This window comes from Chiloscyllium punctatum, chromosome 4, assembly GCF_047496795.1.
Source record: "Chiloscyllium punctatum isolate Juve2018m chromosome 4, sChiPun1.3, whole genome shotgun sequence".
Classification (NCBI taxonomy): domain Eukaryota; kingdom Metazoa; phylum Chordata; class Chondrichthyes; order Orectolobiformes; family Hemiscylliidae; genus Chiloscyllium; species Chiloscyllium punctatum.
In genome coordinates, this window is record NC_092742.1 from 4,382,608 (window position 1) to 4,395,071 (window position 12,464).

The 12,464-nt window shown below is 44.9% G+C and overlaps 1 protein-coding gene across 4 annotated transcripts in view; it reads right to left on the bottom strand.

Moving 5' to 3' along the window:
* ttll5 (tubulin tyrosine ligase-like family, member 5) overlaps positions 1-12,464 on the bottom strand; it is a 453,533-nt gene that overhangs the window by 246,442 nt on the left and 194,627 nt on the right. For all 4 annotated transcript variants that reach the window (XM_072567973.1, XM_072567972.1, XM_072567971.1 and 1 more), the window contains 2 exons: positions 8,876-9,280; positions 7,318-7,514 (listed from right to left, as the gene is read on the bottom strand). In XM_072567973.1, the coding sequence (XP_072424074.1) occupies positions 7,318-7,514; positions 8,876-9,280 (602 nt within the window). The remainder of the gene's footprint in view (positions 1-7,317; positions 7,515-8,875; positions 9,281-12,464) is intronic.

Here is a 12,464-nt window from a genome sequence, read left to right on the forward strand (position 1 = left end):
ATGGTCTACCCCGTATTTTTAAGTTGTGTCCTCTGGTTCGGCACTCCCCCATCAGCGGAAATATGTTTCCTCCTGCCAGAGTGTCCAATCCTTTCATAATCCTATACGTTTCAATCAGATCCCCTCTCAGTCTTCTAAACTCAAGGGTATACAAGGCCAGTCGCTTCAGTCTTTCAGTGTAAGGCAATCCTGCCATTCCAGGAATTGACCTCGTGAACCTACGCTGCATTCCCTCAATAGCCAGAATGTCTTTCCTCAAATTTGGAGACCAGAACTGTACACAGTACTCCAAGTGTGGTCTCACCAGGGCCCTGTACAGCTGCAGAAGCACCTCTTTGCTTCTATACTCAATCCCTCTTGTTATGAAGGCCAGCATGCTATTAGCCTTCTTCACGACCTGCTGTACCTGCATGCTTGCCTTCATTGACTGGTGGACAAGAACACCCAGATCTCTCTGAACAGCCCCTTTACCTAATTTGATACCATTGAGGTAGTAATCTGCCTTCCTGTTCTTGCCACCAAAGTGGATAACCATACATTTATCCACATTAAACTGCATCTGCCATGCATCTGCCCACTCACCCAACTTGTCCAGGTCACCCTGTAATCTCCTAACATCCTCATCACATTTCACCCTACCACCCAGCTTTGTATCATCAGCAAATTTGCTAATGTTATTGCTGATACCATCTTCTATATCATTTACATATATTGTAAAAAGCTGCGGTCCCAGCACGGATCCCTGCGGTACCCCACTGGTCATTGCCTGCCATTCCGAAATGGAGCCGTTAATCACTACCCTTTGTTTCCGATTAGCCAACCAATTCTCTATCCAATCTAGTACTTTGCCTCCATTACCGTGCGCCCTAATTTTACTCACTAACCTCTTGTGTGGGACTTTATCAAAAGCTTTCTGAAAGTCCAGGTACACTACATCCACTGGATCTCCCTCGTCCATCTTCCGAGTTACATCCTCAAAAAATTCAAGAAGATTAGTCAAGCATGATTTCCCCTTCATAAATCCATGCTGACTCTGTCCTATCCTGTTACTATTATCCAGATGTGCCGTAATTTCATCCTTTATAATAGACTCCAGCATCTTTCCCACCACTGAGGTCAGACTAACTGGTCTATAATTTCCTGCTTTCTCCCGCCCACCCTTCTTAAAAAGTGGCACAACATTAGCCGCCCTCCAATCCTCAGGAACCGACCCCGATTCTGTTGAACTCTGGAAAATAATCACCAGCGCATCCACGATTTCCCGAGCCACCTCCTTCAGTACCCTGGGATGCAGGCCATCAGGTCCCGGAGACTTATCAACCTTCAGACCTAACAGTCTCTCCAACACCAAATCCTGGCAAATATAAATTCCCTTAAGTTCAGGTCCTTCAGCCACTGTTACCTCAGGGAGATTGCTTGTGTCTTCCCCAGTGAACACAGATCTGAAGTACCCATTTAATTCCTCTGCCATTTCTTCATTCCCAGTAATATATTCCCCTGTTTCTGTCTTCAAGGGCCCAATTTTTGTCCTAACCATTTTTTTGCCTTGGACATACCCAAAAAAGCTTTTACTATCCTCCTTTATATTCTTGGCCAGTTTACCTTCGTACCTCATTTTTTCTCTGCGTATTTCCTTCTTACTAATCCTCTGTTGTTCTTTAAAAGCTTCCCAGTCCTCAGTTTTCCCACTTATCTTCGCTAAGTTATACTTTTTCTCTTTTAACTTTATATGTTTCTTTACTTCCCTCGTCAGCCACGCCCACCCATGTCTCCTCCTGGGATCTTTCTTCCTTTTAGGAATGAACTGATCCTGCAACTTCTGCATTATACACAGAAATATCCGCCATTGTTCCTCCACGGTCTTCCCTGTTAAGGTATTGCACCATTGAACTTTGGCCAGTTGCTCCCTCATAGCTCCATATTTCCCTTTATTCAACTGAAATATTGTCACTTCCGATTGTACCCGCTCCCTCTCAAATTGCAGATTGAAGCTTATTGTATTATGGTCACTACTTCCCAATGGCTCCTTCACTTCGAGGTCACTGACCAATTCTGGTTCGTTACACAATACCAGATCCAGAATTGCCTTATCCCTGGTCGGCTCCAGCACCAGCTGCTCTAAAAATCCATCTCTGAGGCACTCCACAAAGTCTCTTTCTTGAGGCCCGATACCATCCTGATTCTCCCAGTCTACCTGCATGTTAAAATCCCCCATAACAACTGTAGTAACATCTTTGCGACAAGCCAATTTCAGCTCCTGATTCAACTTACATCCGACATCCAGACTACTGTTTGGGGGCCTGTAGATGACTCCCATGAGGGTCTTTTTACCCTTAGTGTTTCGAAGCTCTATCCACACTGACTCTACATCCCCTGACTCTAGGTCCCCCCGCGCAAGGGACTGAATTATAGACCAGTTACCAACAAGGCCACCCCACCCCCTCTGCCCGTCAGTCTGTCCTTACGATAGCACGTGTAGCCTTGAATATTCATTTCCCAGGCCCTGTCCCCATGAAGCCACGTCTCAGTTATCCCCACAATATCATATCTGCCAATTTCCAAAAGAGCCTCAAGCTCATCCACCTTGTGTCTAATGCTTCGTGCATTCATATATAGAATTTTTAATTTGTTACTGCTCTCACCCTTCCCCTCAACTCCTATTTCACTCAACTTTACAGCATGATGCCTTTTCCAGTTTTCTGCCTCCTTGATACAGTTGTCTTTCTTGACTTCTCTTGTTCTAACTACCCCTTCAGTTTCCTTTTTAAACATCCAGCTTGTCCCCTCCCCCCCGCTACTTAGTTTAAATGTAGCGGTGTTGCAGCAGAAAACCTGCCTGCCAGAATGCTGATCCCTGATCTATTAAGGTGCAAGCCGTCTCTCTTGTAGAATTTATGGTTACCATAAAATATACCCCAGTGATCCAAGAACTTGAAACCTTGCTTCCTGCACCAGTTCCCCAACCACACGTTCAAGTCCATTATCTCCCGGTTTCTGGCCACACTAGCCCGAGGAACTGGAAGCAAACTGGAGATAACCACCTTGGACGTCCTGCTTTTCAGCCTTCTTCCTAGTTCTCCGAAGTCTCGCTGTAGTATGTTCCTCCTCTTCTTCCCGACATCATTTGTGCCGACGTGTACCACCACCTCGGGCTCTTCACCCTCGTCCTTGAGGATGTCCTGCACTCTGTCCGCGATGTCTTTCACTCTAGCACCAGGAAAGCAACACACCATCCTTAAATCCCGTCTGCTGCCACAAAAACCCCGGTCAGTTCCTCTCACGATGGAGTCCCCTATTACCACGGCTCCGTGCGATGTCCGACTCTTCCGCTCTGCTTCTGCGGCAACCTTTGATTGACAAACATGGCCGCCTTGCGAACTGGCAGTGTCATCAGACTCTACTGTTTCCAAAAGCTTCAACTTGTTCCTGACAGGTACTTCTCCCGGCGTCTCTTGCACCTGTCTCCTCTCCGCCTTCCTCACCGTCTGCTCTCTTCTGGCATGATTGGTGTAATAACATCACTGAAGGTCTTGTCCAGAAAGATCTCGTTCTCTCGGATGAGCCTAAGGTCTTCGAGTTCTTTCGTCAGTGCTGCAATATGCTCGGTCAATTGCTGAATGTGCGCACACTTTCCACACATATACGAGCCAGACACACCAGAGTCGTTGACCTGCCACATCAAACACGTAGCGCACTGAACCAGCTGAGCAGTCATGTCTTCACCTTCTTCAACTGTGGCGTAATCTCTTTACTCAACCTCCTTATCAAGATTCCTGAGCTGAAGCCTCACTCTTCGATCTAAACTTCCTTAGACCCTCTTCCTATGGCAAGTCTGTGGACTCTTAATTAAGGTTAGAGGAGGAGGGAGGGAGGGAGACCCTACTTTGTAGGACCTGGGGTTTAGAACACACCCACTCTAATAACAATCACTTACCTTCCCGACCGGCTTTGCGCTCCGTCTGCACTTCCGCCCAGCTCCCGCCGCTCTCTGCTGTGAAAAGACCCACCAGTACTGTACCCTAGTGTTATACAGTGATAGACCTGTCCCCCATCAGTACTGTACCCTAGTGTTATACTGTGATAGACCTGTCCCCCACCAGTACTGTACTTCAATGTGATACAGCGATCGACCTATCCCCCACCAGTACTGTACCCGTGTTATACTGTGATAGACCTGTCCCCCACCAGTACTGTACCCCAGTGTTATACAGTGATAGACCTGTCCCCACCAGTACTGTACCCCAGTGTTATACTGCGATAGACCTTTCCCCACCAGTACTGTACCCCAGTGTTATGCAGCAACTGACCTGTCCCCACCAGTACCATACCCCGGTGTGATACAGCGACAGACCTATCCCCACCAGTACTGTATCTCAGTGTTATACAGCAATAGACTTTGGCCCACCAGTACGGTATCCCAGTGTTATACAGCGATAGACCTTTTACCACCAGTACTGTACCCCAATGTGATACAGCGATAGACCTATCCCCACCAGTACTGTACCCCAGTATGACACGACAGACCCATCCCTACTAGTACTGGACCCCAGTGTGATAGAGTGACAGACCTATCCCCACCAGTACTGTACCCTAGTGCTATAGTGATAGACCTGTCCCCACCAGTACTGTACCCCAGTGTTATACAGTGACAGATCTGTCCCCACCAGTACTGTATCCCAGTGTTATACAGCGATAGACCTTTCCCCACCAGTACTGTACCAAAGTGCCATAGTGATAGACCTGTCCCCCACCAGTACTGTACCCCAGTGTTATACAGGGATAGACCTGTCCCCAGCAGTACTGTACCCCAGTATTATACAGTGACAGACCTGTCCCCACAGTACTGTACCCCAGTATTATACAGTGACAGACCTGTCCCCATCAATACTGTACCCCAATATGGTACAGAGATAGACCTGTCCCTCACCAGAACTGTATCTCAGTGTTATACAGTGATAGACCTGTCCCCACCAGTACTGTACCCCAATGTGATACAGTGACAGATCTGTCCCCACCAGTACTGTACCCCAAAGTTATAGTGATAGACCTGTCCCCCACCAGTATTGTACCCCAGTGTTATACAGGGATAGACCTGTCCCCAACAGTACTGTAACCTAGCATTATAGTGATAGACCTGTCCCCCACCAGTACTGTCCCCCAGTGTTATACAGAGATAGACCTGTCCCCACCAGTACTGTACCCTAGTGTTATACAGTGATAGACCTTTCCCTACCAGTACTGTACCCCAATGTGATACTGCGATAGACCTATCCCCACCAGTACTGTACCCCAGTATGACACGACAGACCCATCCCTACTAGTACTGGACCCCAGTGTGATAGAGTGACAGACCTATCCCCACCAGTACTGTACCCTAGTGCTATAGTGATAGACCTGTCCCCACCAGTACTGTAAACCAGTTATACAGCGATAGACCTTTACCCACCAGTACTGTATCGCACTGTTATACAGCGATAGACCTTTCCCTACTAGTACTGTACCCTAGTGTCATACAGTGATAGACCTGTCCCCACCAGTACTGGACCCCAGTGTTATACAGCAATAGACCTGTCCCCACCAGTACTGTAAACCAGTTATACAGCGATAGACCTTTACCCACCAGTACTGTATCCCACTGTTATACACCGATAGACCTTTCCCTACCAGTACTGTACCCCAATGTGATACAGCAATAGACCTGTCCCCACCAGTACTTTAAACCAGTTATACAGCGATAGACCTTTACCCACCAGTACTGTATCGCACTGTTATACACCGATAGACCTTTCCCTACCAGTACTGTACCCCAATGTGATACAGCAATAGACCTGTCCCCACCAGTACTTTAAACCAGTTATATAGCAATAGACCTTTACTCACCAGTACTGTATCCCACTGTTATACACCGATAGACCTTTCCCTACCAGTACTATACCCTAGTGTTATACTACGATAGACCTTTCCCCACCAGTACTGTACCCCAGTGTTATGCAGCAACTGACCTGTCCCCACCAATGTTATACTGTGATAGAACTGTCCCCATCAGTACTGTACCCTAGTATTATACAGTGATAGACCTGTCCCCCCACCAGTACTGTACCCCAGTTTGATACAGCAACAGACCTATCCCCACCAGTACTGTACCCAAGTGTGATACAGCGACAGAAATATCCCCACCAGTACTGTACCCCAGTGTTATACAGTGATAGACCTGTCCCCACCAGTACTGTTGTTCTGTCGTTGTATCACACTGGGGTACATTACCTATGGGGATAGGTCTGTTGCTGTATCACATTGGGGTACAGTACAAGTAGGGAGAGGTAATCGCTGTATAATAGGGAGTATCCCAGTGTTATACAGCGATAGACCATACCCCAACAGTACTGTACCCCAGTGTTATACAGCGATAGACCTTTCCCCACCAGTACTGTACCGCAGTGTTGTACAGTGATTGACCTATCCCGACCAGTACTCTATCCCAGTGTTATGCAGCAACACACCTGTCCCCACCAGTACTGTACCCCAGTGTGATACAGCGACAGACGTGTCCCCACCAGTACAGTACCCCAGTGTTATACAGTGGCAGACCTATCCCCACCAGTACTGTACTCCATTGTTACACAGTGACAGACCTGTCTCATCAGTACTGTACCCCAGTTTTATAGTGACAGACCTGTCCCCCCCCAGTACAGTACCCCAGTGTTATACAGTGGCAGACCTGTCCCCACCAGTACTGTACTCCATTGTTACACAGTGACAGACCTGTCTCATCAGTACTGTACCCCAGTTTTATAGTGACAGACCTGTCCCCCCCCCAGTACAATACCCCAGTGTTATACAGTGGCAGACCTGTCCCCACCAGTACTGTACTCCATTGTTACACAGTGACAGACCTGTCTCATCAGTACTGTACCCCAGTTTTATACAGTGACAAACCTGTCCCATCAGTACTGTATGATAGTGTTAGACAGTGACAGACCTGTCCCCCTCAGTATTGTGCCCCAGTGTTATACAGTGACTGACCTGTCTCCACCAGTGCTACACAGGAACAGACCAGTTCCCACCAATACCATATGCCAGTGTTATACAATGACAGGCTTGTCTCCAACAGTGTTGCCCGTATTATTATACATGAAAATACCCTCTGTACACACAACAGAAGTCAAGGTATTAAGAATGCAGATCCAATACTTGGTCTTGACAGATTGAATGACTCATTTAACTTTGATGTATGAATTTGTTCGGCTTACAAACAGATCATGCCACAATCTGTTAGCTTTTTGCTGGAGGACTGATCTTCAATTCGGTATTACCTACCTGCTGCGTTAGAATATTGAGATGATTCGAGGCAGAGTATTGCCGAGCTCTCTGCTTTGCTGCCAAGCGCTGAAGAATGATGGAGATGGCTTCATGGTTCACATCTTCACTCGGAGTGGGTTGGTGGTCACCTTCCCCCAGTGTGCCAACCGTTGCTGCTGATTGAGGCAGTCGACTGAGGCATCGAACACCAGATCCTGAGGAGAGGCAGGGCCACAACATGAGTCTTTCTGTGATGGAGTGCTTTGTGTGCTAAGGCCTGTAGCCAAAAATAGGCATATAAATGAAAGTACTGAAGATGCTAGAGCTATGAAATAGAAACAGAAACTCCTGGAGAAGTTTCTCTCTTCACAGACATAGCCAGATTTGCTAAATTTGTCCAACACTTTCTACTTTGATCTCAGATCTCCAACAGTTGCAGTGCTTGGCTTTTATATGTCTATTTTTACATTGGTACCTCCCATATCTTGCCCAGTCGTACAACTACTGACACTATCAATACCTTAACATTTAAAAAAATGATTGACTTGATCAACAGTATGAAAGCAGAAGCCACTCAATCTCTCTCAGCCTGACATTGTGGGGGTCAGGATCTCTGAAGATGTTTGATCTCAAATTCAGCCTTTTACCAACAAGAGGGAAGGGAAGAAATGAAGGAAATGGGTCAATAGCAGATCTCAGCTGGAAACCAACCACCAGTCTAGTAAAGACAGGCTCTGATGTTAGTATAGGAGTGAGCCTCTACAATGGATCCACTGAACAAGCAGGAGGTTGGACCATTAGGAGGTTTGGCCCGATAATGTCAAGTCTCTGATCCTTTCCAACTTCATGGGCATTTCCATTGGGCAGAAGAAGTGGTTCACCCTGGTGAGACCTTCATTACCACCTACTAATAACAGAAGGCTACTACAATATCCTCAGGTTTTTCTTAAGTCAATTCTTCAGGTATTTTGTTCCAAGTACTAAGAACAGCATTCAAAAAAAATTAAGAAGATCAAAAGAAGAATAATAGTCTGGTACTATATTTAAATTTCAGTTTGTTTAAGCTCAGATCCTTGTGCTGTTATTTTAAAATAAAAGTGGGTTTCCTATGTAAAATGTGGGTGGACAGGGGAACTGAGGGAAGGCTGAAAAGCTAGAATGCCTAAGCACTTGTACAGCCACGTTCATCTGGTGAAAAATGGCGACTGTACCTCATCTGAGCAAAGTATTACTGTGAACAGATTATTGTCTCAAGTGGGGTTATAATAGCAGGCATGGTGGGATACACATTCATGCAGACCTAACTACCTGTTACATTGATTAGCTCTTCAGGAACATTTTTAATCATTGTAATTCCTGCTTCACATGCTAATGCCTGTAAAAAGGCCTAGCAAAGTGACCAATCGCTCACTACTGAGCAGATCTTTCAAAATGTAGGCACCACCACTCACAACAGTGAGCAAAGAAAGAAAGCCTTGCACTTCTAAATATATAATTATTCTTGCATCCATATCTTGGTAAAATGAACTGGAAGGGAACAGACACACATTGCTTCCACAGTCCTGCACACACTCACCAGCTGTGGCCGAGGTCGGGCGGGATATTTTCCGACTGTAGATCTGTGTAGCTGCTTGGAAAGATGATACTGGAGCAATTGGGAGAGTACTGGAAGAGGGCCGCTGGATCGTGCCTGGGTGCAGGGGGTGGCGAGATGGCAGGGTAGCTGAACCCAGTCTGCCGGCCCCTGTGCCAGTCCTGCCCACTACCTCAGCCAGCGAGGTAGTTAGATCTTGAGTTGGAGTCGTGCAGGTGGGTAAGGAAGTAGGCATGGGCTGGTAGCCTGTTTGCTGTAGGGTTGTGTGTGGAGGGTGAACATGATAACTGGAGACGTCCTGCAACGAGTGGCTTTCTGTACAACAGAGCCTGCCATCACCAGAACCGTCTGATTTACATGAATTTCTCTCGTTGAGTACAGCTGGTCCTGGAGAATAGGAGAGAATTATGGATAAATCAAAGTTAGACTGTAAGGTGTAGTAACAGAAGTACAGAACATTCAATCCATCTCCATTCAATGAGATCATGGCTGATCTGATATTCCTTAATTCCACCTTTCTGTCATTTCTCCAGAAACCTTGATAGCCTTACTGATTAAAAATTTTGTCATTTCAGCTTTGAATAGATTCAACATCCAAACCTCTGTGGTAAATAATTCCATGGATTCACTGCCCTCTGAGAAAAGAAATTCCTCCACAATACTGTCTTAAATGTGCCACCCCTTATTCAGAGACAATGCCCTCTGGTCTGAGACACTCCCACAAGGGGAAACCATAGGTTTCTATAAGGTTGCATGACATTCTTCTACATATCAATGAATATAAATCGAGTGAACCTTTTCTGGAATGCCTCCAATGCCAGTATATGTTTTTTTCTTAGAGAAGGGAGTCAAAACTGCTCATAGTATTTGACTGGGCTCAGATGGGAGTCATACAGATCTGCAACATAGAAAAAGGCTCTTCAGCTGCTCAACTCTGTGCTAGTCAAAAACATCCACCTAACTATTCTAATCCCATTTTCCAGTAATTGGCCTACAGCCTTGTGTGCCTTCGCATTGCAAGTGTACATCTAGATAACTTCTTCAAATGTTATGAGGATTTCTGCCTCAACTATCCTTACAGGTGGTGCGTTCCAGGCTACTGCCTTGTATAGTTTCGCCAAGATTTTTCTATGGTTATTTTCCATTCCCTTTGAAATAAAGGCCAAAGTTCCACTGGCCTTCTCTATTGCCGGCTGAATTTGATTTCTGTGACTTATGGACAAGGATGTCCAAATTCCTCAGTCTTTCTCTATTTAAATAATATTCAGTTCCTTTATTTTTCACATTTTCCCAAGTTTTTGCTGACTTGCTTAACTTGTGTATCTCCCTCTGCAGACTCTTTGTATCCTCACCATTTGTCTTCCCTCTCCAATAGTTTGAACAGGTCTTCACTGTCCACTCTATTCAAGCCTTTTTTTTAAATTGATGTGGTTTTGTTCACATCAATTAAAAACCCCCTCAGCATCTTGTGTGCCATGGAAACCAACCTTAGCTTCTTCAATCTTTCTTTGTAGCTGCAATTTTCAAACCCTGGCAACATTCTTAAAAATTTCCTATGTCCACTCTCTAGAGATATTTAATTCTTTTCAATAATTGTGGTAAGCAGAATTTGACACAAAATGTCAGCTGTGGCCTAACCAGTGTTTTATGTTGTTGCAGCATTACATCTTTGATCTTGTATACAATACTTCACCTATTGGTGAAGAGCATCCCATATACCTTCTTTACCACCATATCTAATTGTCCTGCTGTCATCAGGGACCAAGTCTCGATCCCTCTCAATATCCTCCTGTTTATTGTGTATTCCCTTGCTTAGCCTTCCCTGCCCAAATGTATAACCTCGTAATTCACCAGATTGAATTTCATTTGCCACGTTTCTTCTCAGTCAACCAAACCATTGTTATCATCTTGCAATCAACCGCCATCCTTTTCACTTTCAACTGCCAGAACATTCTTTTCTGCCATCTACAAATTTCCCAATCTTGCCTCCTAGATTTAAATCTAAATCATTAATACATACCACAAAACAGTATGGGACCCAACAGTGTGCCCTGTGGAACACCACTGGAAACCTCTTTTCATTTACAAAAGCATCTGTCAACCACTGCCCTTTCTTTCCCAGCAGTAAGTCAATTTTGGGTCCAACTCACCTCATTCCTTGTACCCCATGAATAAGGTCAGTTGGAACCAAAATTGACTTAGTGCTGGGAAGTTTTCTTAGCAGTCTGCAATTTTGGCCTTTGTCAATTGCCTTCTAAAAATATATGTAGAAAACATCTATGCCCTCATCAATCCATCTTGTTACTTCCTCAAAAAATTCAATTATGTTAGTAAATGACTTTCCTTTTACAAAACCATGCTGAGTGTCCCTGATTTCAAAGTAACAGCTGATTCTAGTAAGTTTCTCACCACCGAGGTCAGAATGCAAGGCCAATAACGATTTGGCATATCCCTTGCACCCTTTTAGATTGATATTCACACCAATCCTCTGTGGTAATAAAGACAGTAAAGATTGAAAAATGATTTTCAGTGCATCTGCGATCCCTTCTGTGAATTCCATCAATAGCCCGGGAAATAATTCATCCAGTGCTGGGTCATTTATCCATCTTCAAGGAGGTCAGTCCGTCATGTACTTCATGTGCTTATTTCATCTAATATTTCATAATCATCCTCTTTAACAGCCTACATCATCCTTCTCCTTTTTAAAGACAGAGACAATTCTTATTAAGAATCCCACCCACATCTCCTGCCTCGCACATAAGTTTCTGTGCACATCTCTGATAGACCCAACCCTTTCCTTAGTCATCATCTTGATCTGAATGAATTTTGGATTCCCCCTAATTTTACCAGCTAATATGTTTTCATTCTCAAACAAAACAAAGAACTTAGGATGTTGGAGATCTGAAACAAAGCCAGATTGCTGGTGAAACTCAGCAGGTCTGGCAGCATCTGTGAGGAGAAAGCAGAGTTAATGTTTCAAGTCTGGTTCTGATGAAGAGTCACTGGACTCAAAACTTTAATTGTATGTTCTCCTCACACATGCTGCCAGACCTGCTGGGTTTTGCCAGCAATTATCATATCCTCGCTTTCATTTCCTAATTTATTTTATTACTTCACCCTGTACTTTGATACTCCTCTAAGCTTCCTAAAGTTTTACTATTTTCAATCTCTACTCTGATACTTTATTTTACCCTGTATGCGTCTGGTTAACCAGGGGACTGTAGATTTAGCAGTGCTACCCTTTTTCTTGGTGGGGCCACATTTATACTGTGTCCATGAAATCTCGCTTCTAAATGCCTCCCACTGTTTCACCACTGCCTTTCCTTCACTTGTTGTCTCCATTCCACTTTTGCCAATTAACTTCAGAGCTTTGCAATGTTTGCCACCCCCCCAATTTTAACCTTGTGCTCCTGTTTTATCTTTATCCCTTTCCATAACACTGTTAAATCTGACTGTTTTGTCATCACTAACTCCAGGATGGTACTGCTTCAGCCACCTGCCCAGCTTCATTCCTGAGACAAAATTGTGAGTTGGCTTCTTTCTCACTGGGCTTGTTACATGCTAACTAGAC